Source organism: Streptopelia decaocto (assembly GCF_964273445.1).
Source record: "Streptopelia decaocto genome assembly, chromosome: 20".
Classification (NCBI taxonomy): domain Eukaryota; kingdom Metazoa; phylum Chordata; class Aves; order Columbiformes; family Columbidae; genus Streptopelia; species Streptopelia decaocto.
Genome location: NC_138675.1, coordinates 5,029,081 through 5,046,239, shown reverse-complemented (window position 1 = coordinate 5,046,239; position 17,159 = coordinate 5,029,081). Strand labels below are relative to the sequence as shown.

At 51.1% G+C, this 17,159-nt stretch overlaps 1 protein-coding gene across 7 annotated transcripts in view; it reads right to left on the bottom strand.

The window, feature by feature from the left end:
• Positions 1-5,092, bottom strand: part of SAMD11 (sterile alpha motif domain containing 11) — a 97,625-nt gene extending 92,533 nt beyond the window's left edge. For 3 of the 7 annotated variants that reach the window (XM_082070029.1, XM_082070031.1, XM_082070030.1), the window contains exons 1-2: positions 2,431-5,092; positions 908-999 (exon numbers count right to left, since the gene is read on the bottom strand). In XM_082070029.1, the coding sequence (XP_081926155.1) occupies positions 908-999; positions 2,431-3,229 (891 nt within the window). In that variant the 5' untranslated portion in view covers positions 3,230-5,092. Of the gene's footprint in view, positions 1-907; positions 1,000-1,427; positions 1,520-1,677; positions 1,700-2,430 lie in introns of those variants that run through there. The other 4 variants (XM_082070032.1, XM_082070033.1, XM_082070035.1 and 1 more) reach the window with 4 other exon arrangements.
• Positions 5,093-17,159: the final 12,067 nt, after the last annotated feature.

Sequence of the window (17,159 nt, the reverse complement as noted above, 5' to 3'; positions counted from 1 at the left end):
AAGACACTGTGCGTGAAAAGAGATTGTCCACAGGACCTCCAAAGAAACCATAAAAGAAAATCTGGTTGATTTCAATGGGTAAGAGTAGGTAAATTTCCAATTGCACGTTTCCGCAGTGCTACTGACAATGGTTTAAATCATGGTGTTTTTTTCAGACCAAGACCTGCTTGAGTTCCACAAACCAACAGCTTTGCCATCCCGGTTAGATGTTATTGTATTTTATGGTTATTTCTACACATGATGAACTGTTTTTAATGCCTTAGCTTGCTCTGATTTCAGGAGCTTTTTTTTATAGCATCAACATCTTTTTCATGAAAATGCTGATGGCATATAGACATTTTGAATGTCTCAGGATAAAGGCTGACAGCAGAAAACAAAAGGAACTCAAAAGTTGGGAAGATCTATGAAAGTAGTTACTGTGATCTATTGTATGAATGTTGTAAACCCTGTAAGCATTTAAGATGAGCTTGTTCCTCCTTATCTAACAAAATTCACTAATGGTCTGTAAACTGTGACTGTTCTGACTCTAACATGTGGGTGCAATCATAATCCCCTTTTGCTTCATTTAGCCCTTTTGCACCTCTGCACAAAACACAGAAATGAAGGGGTGAGAACAGGGAAGAGGCTGCTGAGCGATCTGCCGTTTGCGTACAGACAGCTCCCCCTGAAAACCGCACAATCCCGCCGTGTGTTGCATCCTTCAGGATGCTCTTCCCACCTGCTCTGTTTCCAAACTCCTCTCCTGCTGGGCTGTGACCACACGGCAGGTACAGAGCGGTGACAGTTCCTACCCCTCAGAGATCACCCCTTCATGACCACAGAAGCCAAGGCATTTTTTTAAAAGGGAAGGAGGTGGAGGAGAAGGGAGATGTCTTAACTAAAGCACATAGTTTAACAATAATCTTACCACTGGAGACGAAATTCGACACCCAGGGCAATCACAGATTGGAGGATGTACCTGTAAGATTCCTTTGGACATAAGAGTCTTCAAACTTTTCCCTGGATGCAGAGAAGAAAAAGAAGGAAGATCAGCACCTTAGCAAGAAGAAAGTATTTAGGGAAGGGGGGGAAGGAAGCCCGAACCACCTCCCATGCAAACACCCCTCCCCTTGCCTGCCTACCAGCACCCACCCACCACCCCCTGCATCCAAGGTTCTCCCCGCAGCCGGCCAGGAAAGCAGCACCGGCACAACCCTCCTCTCAGCCCCTGCCAGACCCGGCTGCCAGCGCAGCGCGGCCGGGGGGGCCGGGGCAGACGCGCCCCCGCAGCCCGGGCGCAGCGGCCAGACCGCGGAACCTGCGCGGAACCTGCGCGGAACCTGCGCGGAACCTGCGCGGGGCTCCGCGCTGCCCGCGCCGGGGGCGGCCACGCGAGCGCTGCCTCCCCCTGCCCCTCCGTGCTTTCCACCTTGGTCCTCCTGACTCACCCCAGAGGAACTGAGATTTCCCGAAAGCAACCAGGAGCCCAGTAATGAAAGACACAGAAGAGATGAGCGGAATAATGACAATTAGAGCGGCCCCCGAAGTTATTCCCCTTTTCTCTGGCGATCAATAAACAAGACGAGGTGTCAATCACCTCCTAATAGCTCTTCAGCCCCCTGGGCTGACACCTCCAGCGCTCAGCTAATTACGTGTCGCATCAGCTCTCCCGCTCCCCCCCGCTTCCCCGCTCTCCACCTGCCGCCTGCACCAGCAGCTCCTCCGCGCCAGCCCCGGTGCCGGGACTGCGGCGCTGGCTCGGGCTGCACCGCGGGCGGGAGGGGAGGGAGGGAGGCAGGGCAGCTCCCGTCAGCAGCCGCCAGCGCCGCGGAGGTCCCGCACCACCCAGCTGCGAGGGGAACACCCCCCTCCGCCCCGCCCGCCGCCGCCCGGCCTCGCCCGCCGCCGCTCCCCGCGGCTCTGCCCGCCGCCCCCCGCCGAGCGCAGCCGCGGGGCTCCGGAGCGGCGCCGGCCCCCGGGGCGCGCCGCGAAAGCCGCACCCCGCGAAACCCGCACCCCGCGAAACCCGCACCCCGCCATCTGCTCCGTGTCCAAACCTCTGCCCGCGCGAAATGAAACTTCTGTCCAGAAGAGAGGAGCCCCCCACACCCCCCCCCCCAAAAAAAAAAAAAACACGCTACCCCAGAGAAACTGTTCCCAAATCGCTCGGAAAACTTCGCGGCTTTCCGCAAAGCCCGGGACCGAGGCGCTCAGCGTGGGGAGCCGGTAGAGAGGGAGCGGGGTGCACGGGGAGGGGGGCACAGCCAGAGGAGATGAGGTTCTGAGCTCTCCCCCGTGCTAGCAGGCGGTGAGCCCCCCCCCGGCTCCTGGTCCCAAAGCACGGGGGCGAGAGGGAGGATGCTGAAGGAAGAGCGAGAGGGAGGATGCTGAGGAAGAGCAGAGCAGCGCGGGGACCCCGGCACAAACCGAGCGCTTGAGCGGTGCCTTTACCTTTGTGCCTGATGCTGCGCTTCCAGTCCTTGGCTGTCTCCCTGCCGCTGACAAACTGGAACTCGTTGGGGGTGAGCCACTCTCCCCGGTACCGGATAGAGGGTCCTTTGCTCCCCTGGCACAACTTATTGATGTAGAGCAGCGCCTTGTTCTCCCCGCACTCCACCTCGATGCAAGGCTCTCCGTTGTCAAAGAAGGGCTGGAAATCCGGGATGGAGGAAAACCTCTCCAGCATCAGGTCCTCGGGGAGGTGGTGGGGGTGGTGGGGGTGGTGCGGGTGGGGGTGGTGGGTCTCGTGGAAGCCCAGGTACGCGCGGTGGGCAAAGATCTGGTCGTAAGCCGGCGGGTGCGGGGTTACCACCGGAATGGCAGCGGCGGCCAGAGGGGCGAGATAGTCAGGTAAGGTGTCCATGGGCTGGTTAAAGGCTGCCAGGGCCATCTCTTCCCTGTCAAGTCGCTCCTTCTTGATAGCAGGCATGGTGCCGCTGCGCTCCCCGTGCGCCCTCGTCTCTCCAAAGCACAGTGGCTCTAATGTCTCCGGTTCAACTTGCCCCCGCTCTGGCTGGAGTTTGGATGAAATGCGCCAGCAGCAGCAGCAGCAGCAGCAGCACAAGCACCTTTGGCGCTCGGGTGCCGGAGGTGCCTGGTATCCCCCGGAGCAGCCCGCTAACAAATCTCCTGGGCTGGCTCCCCAGCAGAGCTGTCTGGGATCCCTCTCCCACGGAGAGCCTAATGTACCGTAGACCCGGGAGCTGCTGTGTGGCTCGCAGATCTGCCCCTCCGGACTAATACCTGACATCTCGGAGAGGTCTCTGCTGCCGTAGACATTATTTTGGTTTTAAAAAAAAAAAAAAAAAAAAAAAGCTTATTGATTCCCCTAGATCGACCCACCTTCTCACCAGGCTGGAGGGTTCCCCGCCGCCCACCCAGCCCCCTTTTCACCCTCCCCCCCTCTTCCTTCCTTTAAACTGACACCTGGTTTATTTATTTATATGCAATAATTAAAATTAAACGCTGCGCCCCCGCCGCCACGCCGCTCCCCTCCCCTCCCCTGCCCGCCGGCGCCCGCGGGGAGGACGAGGACGCAGCCCCGGCCGGTGCCGCTGCCCGCGGGGCTCCCCAAAGCCGGGCGGAGAAGTTTCCCGGGGGCCGCCCACCTTCACCTGCACAGTGCAGACTCGCCCCGCTCCCACCGAAGGCTTTATGATCACTGCGAGGTGGCATTTAATTTCCACTCCTGCACGAAATTTTAGAAAACATGGTATTACGTTACATATATGTATATATATATATATATACACACACGCACAGAGACACACAGACATATACATTTATATCGCCGCCAGCTCATGCCACGCCATGTGCTCCCTACGCCGCTGCCCCCAGACCCCTCGCTGTGGTGGGCACAGGGTCGGGCTCCCCTCCGAGCCGGGACAGACACATATTGATCTGTGCTCAGAAGTCACAGCTTAGTTCAGAGACTCTGACCAAACAAGATTTCCCTCCGCCGCCGCTTCTCCAACTTGGCCCATTTAAACAGCAGAGGCGCTTGCAAGCGCCGCGCCGGCGGCGGGCGAGGGGGTGAGCGACGGACGGCGGGGCCGGCACCGGGAGCCGCCAGCGCGGGGCTCCCCCGGCTCCCGTGGGCTGCGGGGGAACACGAGCACCCCACACGTCCCTCTGGATTCCTGGGTGCCCTCCCATGTGGGAACAACCCACCTCTTGCTCTCCTTGGCAAGACTTGTGACCTGCAATAACTTGAGAAGACACGCTAGAGCCCTCTCCTTTCCCGTGTAGTGATGTAGCAAGGCTTAGGAGACACGGTATAAATTCATTTTCCATTACGAGCTGTGGCAGACATGGCACGAGGTCCACGTGAAACTGCCCCGAGAGGACAACACTGCCCAAAATTAAGTTGCGTGGTTGTTAAAGAGATTTGTCAAGATGGAGTTCCCTACCTTTGGATGCTAAGTAGGATCAACTGTGCAGGAAGAATCCTACCTAGAAGGGAAAAAAATTATCCCCTCAAACACAGTACAAGAAATCCGCCCCACAAGTCTTAGAAGGTGACAGAACAGAGAGAGTTCTGCAGTTCTGTCTTGGAATTCTGAGAACAGCTAGAAGTTCTCAGCTCTGTCCCAAGGTGTGCCTCTTATTACTTGCTTTCCTACAGGGGAAGGTTGAACTTGCCTTCCAGACACTGAGAAATGGATTTGCTGTTGTGACATTCAGCCATTGACAAAGTTAAAAAGGTAGTTCACATTTGTGCACCAAGCCATTTGCCCGAGATCTTGCAGGTGCTATTTTCTGCCCCCCTCAGCTCCCAGCTGCCGGGTACCCCTCTCTACAAAAAGTCCGCTAATGGGACAAGCTATTGCTTCCTACCAGTAAAGGTGGAAGAAAATGCCCCTCTGGGGTTCAGCAGATCTGGAAATGGAATCTAAGCCCCAAATCTCAGTTTTCTCTTGACATCACTTGACCATGATCCCCATTTCTTGCCTGCTCCCAAGAAATGCAAGCTCTGGGAGCCATCCTTGCTCCTTGCTCTAATGAAGGAGACACATACCCATCAAACCCTCTCATTTAGGCTTTCAGGCTTAGGCTCTTATTCTTAATGCTACTGATTGCTCAAGATGACAGGGGAAAAATCACTTTCTATTATCACCTAATGAACCAAGGAAAATGCTTGGAAGAGGCTCTGGGAGACAACAGGCTTTCTGTGTGAAAGCGTGTAAGAGGATTCAGGATGGAGGTCAGGTGAGAAGGCCATACAGTGAGAAGAACTGTTTGCTCTTACACGCCCCAAAAACCTTCATGCCTGGCATACTGAGCTCTTTGCAAAGGCTTGAAAACCACTTCAGCCTTCCTTTGACTCCATCTTCTTTGTAACTTGCCTTCCTGGGACTGATTTCTTTTCACTTTTTACAGTGGGTATTTTTTTCCTCAAAGCCTTTTTTCTCTATACAGCCCTACGGTTCCATTCCTAATGGCAAGACGAGTCTCCGTGTGTACTCCAGGAGGGGTCAGAGCAGAACAACAACAGGCTTCACCCTCCAAAACAAATCCTTCTGCGGGACTTCCAGGCTTCTCAGATCTCTGCTTTGGATGCACACTCAGATCTAACAGCACCTTGCATTACCATCCAGTCTGCCTCTATCAAACCGCTGTAATGAGACCTTGCATAACCCAGAGAGCGTGTATTTACCTTCTGTTTTAAAGGAAAAGGTGACTTGCCATGGAGTTTTCCCACTGCATGCCAGTTCAGTTGCTTTTTACCTCTAAAGAAACTGGGCTCAAATCTGGACCTAGTCATAAGTGAAGTGAATGTGCTGAGTCTTCAGTCTAGAAGGGCAGCAACTACTGGGCTGTGTTTCATTCCTGGAAAAAACAGACACTTGATCCCAACCATGATATAGGTGCAACGGCCGAGCTGTGCAAAGGTTCAGCACTCAAGAGTGAGACCTCACCATGGTGGCTCAACATGAAGTGCATGACCTGGACCAGGCAGGGTTTTCCACACACAACGTGAGGTGTTTGGGCAGAAATCGGTGAGGTCTGGGGGATCCAAGAGGCACGGATTCAAGCCTGTCAGTCTCTTACAAGCACTGGAAGTTACTAACAAGCCCTCCCTACCTCTCCTCGCTGCCATGTAGACCAGGAGCCCTCTCTGGATGTCCGAGTTCGACGGTGGGAGTCTGTAGTCGTTCAGCTCCAGTCTCTTAACAGTAGAGCTTTCGGGATTAGTGTAAACAGATTCACCACTGGAGAGCAGATCAGGGAGATCTGAGCAAATCCACACACACGTGGTCAGAGAGAGACCCAGGTGCGCTTCGCAAATTCCACACTGAGGGACCAGAATACGGTTTCAAGCCTGGGGACACAAATCGCCATGTCTTTTCGTTGTGTGTTTCCACAGCACCAAAGCGTGATTGTTAATTTGCTCACAGAGGCACTAGCACAGTAAACATAATAAATAACGATCATTTTCCAACATTTAGCTCTCCACCTCTGGAATATGCCATGTTAGATCGAAGCAAAATTTGGATCTCGTATTTCTCTCAGCTCAAACGTGTCAACAACTGCAAAGAGCGAGCTGTGCTGTAAAGCACTTTACAAGAAGAGACGGTGCTTCAAGCACAGGTCTGAAAGTAAAGAGATAAGGACTTCCTTCCTTATTCTATCACCAGTTCCACGGACAGATTACTTATTCTGGATATGCCTCCATTATTCTACCCAGAAAAGGAGGGGAAACTTCCTCATTTGTTATTTAGGTGTGTGACAGCAAACCTCTGATTTTCTGACGGAGATCAAAGGTCCTTTGTGCTAAGTGTTCTAAAAACTCATTGCAGATGCAGGCCCTGCCCCTTGACAGGAAAGACAGGTTGAGGCTGGGAGGAGACAGCCAGGTACGTGTAAAACGACCAGCTCGAGTTCACAAACCCATCCAGAGCGTGTGTCTGTGCAGGATGCCAGCGCAGACGCCATACGTGCCGCCTCTGACACCGTTACGCCTCCGCCTAAGCTAAAGGAACGGATCCAACGCTCTGCCATGTAGCACTGGTTTTGCTGGCCTTGTCGCAGCGAGCCTGAGTTTCTCACATCCGAAACTATGCAAAGTTCTGTCCTGTACACTAAAAAAGCTTCGATAATAAAATACGTCTTTCAACAATCAGTGTAGTATCCACTGAATCATGCAGTTTCCCCCAAAGTTGGGGTGCTGAGCATTTCATGCCATCAAAGCAACCACACTGGCCCTTACCAAATCACTGAACCTGCGAAAGGGCCAGGAAGGAGACCAAACCAGCACGCACCTCCCGGGCAGCTGTGTCCGTGCCTCCCCAGGCTCTGGCACAGGCTCAGAGGACACCAGGGCTGCCCGACGGCCGGGATCCGCTGCTTTCTGCCTCTTCTCCTCTGCTGTGCGCTGGCTGCGTGTGAAGAGCCAGCACGCTGCCCGAGTCGCGCTCAGCGGGATGGGGGTTGCAGGTAATAGTAGCCTCGGGCCAGACTGCTTCATTAGGAGAGAGATTTTGACAGCCCAGCAGCAAGAGCAGCAGCAGGGAAGGCACAGGTGGGTATTCAGGGAGGAGGACACTGCCAAGGGCTTTGCCTCTCGAAAAATGCTTCTGCAGGAACTGCTGGGCTGCACCCTTTTTAATTCCACCGATACAGAACACTGTCTTGTACATCAATGTATCGGCGTGAAAAAGGAGCACTACGGTACGCAGAGGTTTTTCTTTCTTGGAGATAGGGTCGCGGTAGTGTGCGCTTACACAACACACCAGAGCTGTGAATTGCAAATATCCCTGTATAGTATGGGCATTTTGCAGGAGTATATTGTGGTCGCACACAGACACACCGGGATGCACAGGCACGTGCACTCACAAAACAGACTCTGGGTAAACAAGAGAGCTAATTTTTCTTTGGTTTGTGCCCTGAGAAACACAGGAAAAGCTAAAACATCAAACCTGAGGTTCTGTGCATGTCAACTGGTAAGAGACAGGCTGCTGAAATACTAGTTTGGCTTTATGGGAGCAATTTCAGTCACTAACACTTGAGCCATATGGTAACTTGCGTCTCATCCTCAGCAGACTAACAGATGTGCCAACAGCTGAAGGGGCAAAGAGCTGGGTTCCAACTCACATTTCATCTTTCACCACCCAGGAAAGACTTAGGAGGAAGTTGGGGCCAATTACTGAGGATGAATACTGAAGGAAAGAGATCTTTTAAGTTCCTGTCTCCCCTTTTAAATGCATCAAGCATGCAGACATCTCTCACACATGCTCTGCACGCAGAAGCAACGCTGCATTAGCCATAAACCGCTGCATATACGGTAAGGCTGCACTGACCCTAAAATAAAAAACCCTAATCCACTGTAAGTATCCAGAAGACAGACGAGGAAGTCTCTTGCTACCCAACTGCTTGGTTCTCTCCTCCAGTTATTAATGAGTCTGGCCCTGTGGTGTGGTCTCTAATCACAATTACAGCACAACACTGATTAGGATGCACATGGGAACATCATAGGAAACAGATATAAAATTGTCTTGACAAAGTAACAATGCATTTATAGGGACGGTATCGCTTTTAATTAGCCTTAGTATTAGTATTACTCAACTGCGGAAAGGCATTATTATTCGGAATAATAATAGAGATCATACTGTTACACCTATGGTACTTTAACTACATTAGTACTTTTGTAACTTTTTCCAAGCAAACAGACCTTCTCTCTCAGCCCCTACCGTTCTCCGTATTGTTTCTCTTGTGCCACAGGAGAAATTCTTCTGGAAACACTAAAGAAACCCAGAGTGCAGTGAGAGTTTGTAATCAGAGCTTCGATGAGACCAGGTGTTCCGGGAGTGGATTTGTCTCCTCGTGGAATACACGGGAACTGTGACTCTTCCTCCCCAGCTGATTTTTGCCAATAACTTGATCTGTAGCCCATTAATTAGCAACTATTGTAAAAATCACACCTTTACATTTCAAGTTGTTTTGCTTAGGTTGGGTGTAGTGTTCATGAGAAGAACCAGCTGGCACAATCAAGCTTTCAGCGTGCATATTTGCAATGAGAAATTCAGAACTCCCTTCCCATTGATGTTCTTGGAGCTGCCTTCGGACTTGCTGCTGCAGTAGCTACCACTAAATGCCACTAAATCAGTAAATCCATTTATTGCAATAGTCATACAGAACTGCAGCAATGAGACACAAACTTAATCCAATTCCAACCTCTTCTAAGCATCAGGAAATAAACATTCAGCTCCATTCTCCATGAAACTTGAGCAAAGAAGGGTGGAACCTTAAGGATGTGTACGGTAAAGGCCATTTAAGAGACAACACAGATAAAACCCAGCAATAACAGGGATGGGAAGGGGAACGGTGTCCCAAGCACTCCTTTAGCAAAGCACTGAAAATACCTCCGGGATTGTCCATGGCCCTTGATACATCAGCTCCCTAAAAGGCTCAGCGGTAACATCTGGAACCCCCATCCAATTATGAGATGAAATGCAGGAGGATCAAAGAGAGGGTTTCCCAGCTTTCATGAGAACAAGCTGGCGCGTGGGACACTGAGCAGCTTCTGAGCGCTGCTAACCAGCTCTCGGGAGCATGTTCCCCGGCCTTCCCACCTGCATGTGCGGACCCTCCAGCTCCCTTCCACGTGTGTCCCTCTTAACCTGCCTGTAACGCTTGTCCTGACACATCCCACAAGTTACAGCCGTCTCTTTTCTCCTCTCCCTATGAACCAGAGGCAAAACCCTTTGGGACATATGAGTTCTGGGGACTGTGGTGCATCTGCACACAAGCAGGTGACACCAGGAGAGAAATACAGCTAAACAATAACAGAATAAGATTTACTTTGCTTCTTGTATTTCCCTGTGCCCGAGGAGTTCCGGTCAGAATGAGAGAAGTGTAACTCCCTGCGAGTTTGCTCGCTGGCTCCCACTTTGTTTTGACTTGGCTAATACATTGCAAATGGCACCAAAGTCTCAAGTCTGAAAGGCACCTTAACAATAGTGAGGAGTCAGCTGTCAGGAGCAAGATGGAATCGTGAGCTGCTTGCCCTTGCAAAAGAAATGTGGGTTGCATGTTTGTCACATGTGGGGACCCCAGAGCTCCATCACCGTAACGGGTTTAAGTGCCTGTGCTTTTCAGGAAGAACAGCAGTCAGCAATTCTCCTCTGTGCAAGGGACAGACTGGTACAGAAGAGAAAACTTAGACTGGAATAATCACAAACAGAACCAAGACTATTTTTCCCACATGCTGTGGCAATTCTCCACAAGACAGGGGCATTTCTTTCTGACAAGTCAACCAACAAATCAGGCCTTTCCCTGACGCTTTGCTGTTCCTGTCGCATCACTTAGAGCAGGCTCGTGTCACAAACCCATGGAGGGACCCTGCTCACATTGTCTTCCAGCAGGGGAAACAAACTGGTTGGACACACAAGAAGTCTGCATACAAAGAAAGAAACAAGCTGAAATAAGGGTGAAATGTTAATGAAGATCTGGAAAGCACTACAAGATCGTCAGATTAAAGGTATCCTAGGAACATAACTCAACCAGCAACAGCAGATAAGGTCAGCCTAGGCATTGCATTCCATTTTATCTTAAAACTCCAACTTTACGTACCATGACTCAACAAAACTACAATAAATGTAAATCACGTAACAGCGTTGTCATGTGGATTTTGAGTAATTCTTCATCTGCAACGGTCCAGCGTGGCTGCCAGAGTGACACGGCGCTGACCCCATTCTCCAGGCCAGGTTGTCCACTGCTTGAGCTTACAGAGACAGCCACACCAGAGCGGTTTGTCCCAGCCAAACCCATTGTCTTGGTCCTATCATTTATCTGCAGGTGTGACTGAGCGCTGAGGTGACCTACAGCCACATCCTCTTGCCATCCGCCTTCCGGAGCAGCTACGGAGCCCGCCAGGTCGCAGTGCTCGCTGAGCGGAGCCCTCTCTGACCGCCCCGGGAGGGCATGGGCTGCAGCCACCGAAAAGTCCACAAACCCCCATTTTCTCCCTTGCTTGAAAGAGATTTCTGAGGTCAGGAATAAGGAGGAGATGAGCTTGTTAAGGGTATCAGGAATTTCAGCTGATTGCCAACAGTGGAGGCTGGGATGTTCTAACAGTGTCTCTAGCTCCACCAAATCAAATCACGATTAGAAATACATTAGATTCCTTCTCCTCTAACTCAGCTCTAGAGTGCTTTTTAACAACCAGCCTTCTTCCAGCCCTCAGAAAAGCCTTTTTCCTGCTGCCTCTCCCTCGCCAAGCAACAAATGCTCCCGCAGCCCCCAGACCCGCTGCGCCGGAGGGGCGAGAGCGGCCCAGAGCAGGAGCGCTGGCACCGAGCGGGCCGAGCCCAGGAGCGCTCCCGGCCGGCCCGTCGCTGCTCGGGAACCCCCCTGCGGTCCCCCCGCCGCCGCGGGTTGCTGGCAGCAGCCCCGGAGCCGCAGCGCTGCCGCCGGGGAGAGAGGTAATAAATAACCCGGGGAGCGAGGCGCGGAGCCCGGCGGGCGGCGCAGACTCTGACCTGACAAATACCCACTGGAAAATCATCACCTCCCGCCCCCGGGAGCCTGGAGCCAGCCCCGAGCCGGCCCCAGACGAGGGGGGCGGCTGCGCAAACACTGGGGCGCGCAGGAGCCAGGCGGCCCCGGCGGGTCGGGCCGCGCTGCGCCGCCGGGGGTGGCGGCGGCGGGGGCGGCTGCGGAGGGCGGGGAGGGGAGGGGGGAGCCGGCGGCCCCGGCACCACACGCACATCCAGCAGCTCGCCCGGCGGCTGCCGGCTGCGCTGAGGCCGCTGCAGGCTGCCCAGCTCCCCAACGGGCCCGGACAAGGGGACCGCCCCCCCCCGGGAGCAGGGCAGATGTCCCGCACGGCGGGGGCGGTTTTCCTGCACCCCCCGGTGGGAATGGGTGTCCCCCTGGTGCACGGCCATAGAGCCTCCTCTCACCTACTGCACAGCACCCAATTTCCCAGGGGTAGCGAGGAAGAAAAGGCGGGAGGGGGATAGGAACAGATAGATGCTTTATTTGCCGCTCTATGCAATAAAGTGTGATTATAAAGAATATAACAGGGAGCACAGCTTGAATTCCAATTGGTGGAGAGCCTGTTGTTAACCATAAGGGAACTATTTATTCTCTAGCCTTACTGATGCTCCGTGGTCAATAATGATAAAGGAGGGGGGGGGGGGCGGGGGGGAAGAAGTTGAAGCCATTATAAAGAAGCAATCACATTACAGAGAAGCAGGAGCAACAGCCCCCTCAGAATCTATGATTCCCTTAGGTCATGTCTGGTGTGCTCAGACCACTGGCCACTGTCAGTATTTACTCTGCATCATTAACCCACCAAACAGTTTTTTTTCTTGCCAGAAATGAGTGATTTCTCAAGGCTGATGGCAATCATCATTCGGGAGACAGAGCAGTGCTCCCCTGCTGCTGAACGATCTCCAGTGATATTTAATAAATAAATAAAATAGCTAGATGGTTGACCAGCTCCTCGGGAAAAAAGGGAAGAAAATGTGTCTATTTATTGTGATTAAATATCCGCTACTCCCTAGTTCTGATACTTATTCATACACAGAGACATGTCACATACATGTATGCCTGCCCTCAGCCCCCATCAACTCACGAAACATTATTATTTACTGTCTGCGCTGCTGTTGCTCTCAGAACCAGGACCACGGTGCACGAGGTGCTGCACAAAGGACAAGAGCCAGTCCCTGCTCTCCAAGACTCTGCTCTTTTTTGCGTTACTGAATTCCAGGTGAGTTTTGCCAGCGTTTCAAATAGGATCAGAGTCACACCAGGCCAGCTTTAGAAACTTCTGGCATCCAAACTGGATGTCAGATCAAAAAACCCAAACACGGCGCAGAAACCTAAGCTCAGAGTTTGTTTCCTCTGCTCTGCCCCAGGGGAGCTGGTTCTATTTGAAGGCTTTGGTTAACTCCTCTTTTACTGGTGTCGTTCCATCACAGGGGCTCCACAAAGGCCTGAATACCCAGCAAACATTATTTATACCATGGTACAACGCACAACCCATGCAAAAAAGCTTCCTTGTCACAGAACAACGCTCACTGCTGTATTCCCAACTCCAAAATGGTTCTGTAGAGCTCTTCCCGGCTCTGCCATAGCGCTGTTTCCCTGGCTGAGATGAGCCCTTGCTGTCTGCACCACAGCCACCCAAACCACGGCCAGTAAAGAAGCGGGAGGGTGGGACACATGTTTTATCATCATCATGTGTTTCCCGTAACACAAAAAATCCTGACCATCAGCTCTGGGAAGCGCAGGTTTCTGGACAGCTTTGCCGCTTGCCGTGTGCATTCGAGGAAAGTCCTCGCATCTCCTCCCTTGTTTCCCTGGTACCTGCTGTGGCCTTCACTGGCGTTTCCAAAGGAGCTCACAGACCGGCCCAGCTTTAAATTTTAATGTGGATGAAGCAGTAAGGCCTTGGCCATAAAAAACTGAAGTTTATACATTTCAAAATTACACATATTTTTCTCAGTGAAGACAAAAGGTCTGAGGGAGTGGAAAGCGCACATCCTTGGGCTCCCCACGTACTCAGTTCTGAAAGGCTCATTCTGAGCCAGCTCCGGTCTCCTTTACATTTCTTTGAAGATTCTACCTTTAGCCTGCAGAGCAGGTTCCTTCCCTCAGTGTTCTGGTCTGGGGAGCTCAGTTATTCTGTTACCAAAGAGAGGAGCACTTCACTTCTTCAGGTCTCCCAACAAAGCAACACGACTGACCAAACAGGACGTCGTCTTGCTCAAAACCAAGTGACACGCTAAGGGCTCCTTCAGGTGAACGCCGAAACATTATTGGCAACTTAGAAAACATTATGCACTTGATCACTGCTCTTTACACACAGGTACCCAAAAGTAACGCTGCCTCTTATGATGTTTTGAGCTGTGGAAATGTCCCTAAATTGTGACTAATTTTAAGAGTAGCACTGAATGAAGCTGCTGCTGTAAAGCAGCCAAGGAAAGTTCCTACCCGACCAGAACAAGTATCAGCCTCCTTTAAGGGCAATCATTAAACGAATCTCTTTTAACAGGCAAGATGAAAATCAACAGCTAGAAGAATTAGCAGGAGGAGGGAAGGACATTGTTCCTCGCTGCCAGCAACACGCAACTCCTATTGACGCTCTTAGCAGTTTTTCACACTCAGCAGCAAAGGAATTGGGGAGCGTAACCTTGGATAAAAGCTTGACCTGCAGACTTGGTACAAGTAAAACCAAATCCTTTTGCAGAAGCAGAGAAATGAGGTTTATTATAGCTTAGAAGAGTCGCTGCTTGGGGAGAAAGCCACGTTTCTTCCCCTGTACAGGGATGCCTCTCTTTTTGCTATGTGATACCTTCCGTAAGCTCTTTTGGGGACAGGGGTATAAATCATAATAAAGCCACGGCGTGGCATATAAATCATAATAAAGAATAATGATATGTAATAAGGATGAGTAATATTAAGAGGAGAACTGTGTGTGAGAGAGAGCGAGAGCCTGCACACATGCACACAACTGCACAGAGACAGACAAGGTGGTTGTTGCTGTTTTTCCGAGTGAACATTTTCTTTCTCAGTGGATATTTTGCTGTCAACACGGTGACCCCAACCTCCTTTCACCACCTTCTTTTCCTGCTTTCCCTACCCTGCTGCCCTTGGCAGGCCAGCGAATAACCACGTGCAGGTATTATACCGCTCAGAGGGTCACAAATTGATATTACAGTGGGAGTTTACGAACCCCCCGCTCCACAGCTCCTGTGTCTGTCCGGGTACAAACCCGTCCCTCTGGTCCGGGCTGCCTCGCGCCACCTGAACAAACCACGGAGCAGGTTTAACGCTGACCACAACACACAGCCGTCCCTTTGCACCGAGGCTGCCGAACAACAGGGTAACTGAGAACGTGCCTTGAAGAGCAACAGCAACCCTGAGCTGCTGGAGGGCTGCTCAGCTGGTTTAGGAGGATACGGTTCCCTGAAGGCCACAAGGAACTGCAGGAGATTTTCTGTTACTCCACCCTTTCTGAGCAGTTGTAATAAAGGGAACTGAAAAAGCTGTCACCTGGATAACTCTTCATATCCAACCTGATGCTGCTGAGGAAAGAGAACTGGAGAAGAAAAGCATAAGAGGTGGGAAGAAGGACCTCAAGCAACACGTAGCGGTTGTAGCAAGAAAACAGACGGGAAAAAATCCTCCGTGCCCAGCTGGATGCCCCATTCTTCATGTAAAACCAAAGGCATTTATACAAAACAGACAGAAAGGCCCATGGCTGTCTGCTGGGGGAGAAGCAAGGAAGGAAGGGTCAATAGCTAAAGACAAGAAGAGAGGTGCTGCGAGGGAGGGAGTTGGGATGCGGGTAGGAGTCTCCTCTTCTGACCTGTCTAAAGCACCTGGCAGGAGCTGTTCAGAAAGTCACAGAACAACAGACAGCAGCACCAGGCACTTTAACGAGCTTTAATACCACACAGAGCTTGATATACTTCCTAAATCCCAGGATTTATTAAGCATGGCTCTGCTGCTTCCCCTTCTAAAGCAATAAAGCTGAAAGTGTCAAAGAAAGAGGTTCCTGGTTTTATCTCCTTTGTTTTGTGGGACCTTTCTAACCCGAAGCTGTCTGAAATAAGGAGAGGCTACGCTGATGGTTCTACCACCTGACCTGTGCATTTGGGAGGGGGTTTTCAGTGTTTTTTCATGCTGGCTGCACAGAAGTAACAAAACAAGCTGTCCAGTCAGACAAGGGGAATCCTTCTCCCCCACGCCCTGCCCAGCCCCTGCCACTCCCGAAACCCGTTGGTAACCTCCGAACATTGCCGTGTCGTTTTTAAAATGCATTTAAAACCAAAGGTGGGTAGAACTGGTTTGGTGAAAGTCTGTGAAAGTCTGTAATTACAACAATATGAAAGAGCCTTGTAAAAAGCGGGAGAAACCTGACACAAAGGAGGAGCTGGGAAGCCAGGCCCCCCACTGCAGGAAATCCAAACACGATGCTATATAATCCATAGGCGTCTGCTAACACACCCCAAGAGGCAGATAAAACCAGCACCACGAGAGAAAACATCCCTGCATGCTCGGCTGCAACTGCAAACTCAGGTTTAGGAGCTGGGAGAGATTAATCACATTTTTAACGTGAATTTAGTGTCGGCGAGACGGACTAGACTGGTCAGGCTAAAGGATCTTGGGGCTCTTCTGAAGTCTCAAAGTTAGGGGAGTAAACCAGCAAACTCGTCCCTCACGCTGTCCCTCGGGGTGTCACGGCACAGGTGACACACACATCTTCATCTCTCATGAAGCAGATGACACAAGTTCCAATTTCAAATTCTGCTGATTGCAGGACTGGATTAGCGATCCAGTTTTACTCTATAGAGATGTGTCTGTCAATTTGCAGAGAAGGGAAATAAATACGCGTTTGAGATGATCAGGGCTAGATGCCAAGATCAGACAAGTAATTTCCTCGTGCTTAAATAGCCCAGCAGTGTAACTTCCCTTCCATGTCCTTATGGGGAGAGTTGGACTTCTCAGCTCCTTGCAAAAACTGATTCATCTATTACCTGTAGATGAGCCTGAAGCTTTATCTTGTGTGTTTGGGTCAAGTGATTCTTCTTAAGAGCTTGACTAGAAAAACGCAGGTTGCTGGCACATCCGATTGGCCAAAGGAAACAGGGTGGATGGGCCGGGACAACTTTACAGAGCTCACTACATTGGGCTACTGGTCAACATACATCCAAAACGATTTGCTGGCTGAGCTGGCCAGTTCCATTTCAGGTATGACCAAAGAGACCTTCCAGTCACCGAATACCAGCAACTGAAACAGTACACGGGAAAGATTGCTCAGCTGGTTGGTTAAATGTGCATTTAAAATGCCGATAGCCCACACTGAGACCTAGAAAAAAAGTATATATCAATGTTATTAACAATAATAGAAATAAACCCAGTTTTAATAGCCTGCAGGGTTTGATGCATTTCCCAAATACAAGGATTTATTAGTTTAAAGCCTGTGTATTATTTGTTTCTCTCTCTCAGTCCTGCCCTCCCCTTCCAACCGTCTTGAATTTTTAATGCTCGCTGTTTCTAATGTCAGCCGTTTTTCTTGTAAAGGTTTTTTGACATAACTTTATATTGCTACATCCTTTTGTTGTTGCCATTCCCCATCCTTGTTAGAGACTCCACTCCCTTAATGAAGCTCGTCTCCTGCCAGGATAATAAACCAGATACAGAGCTGAAGTGAGCCAGGGAGAGGT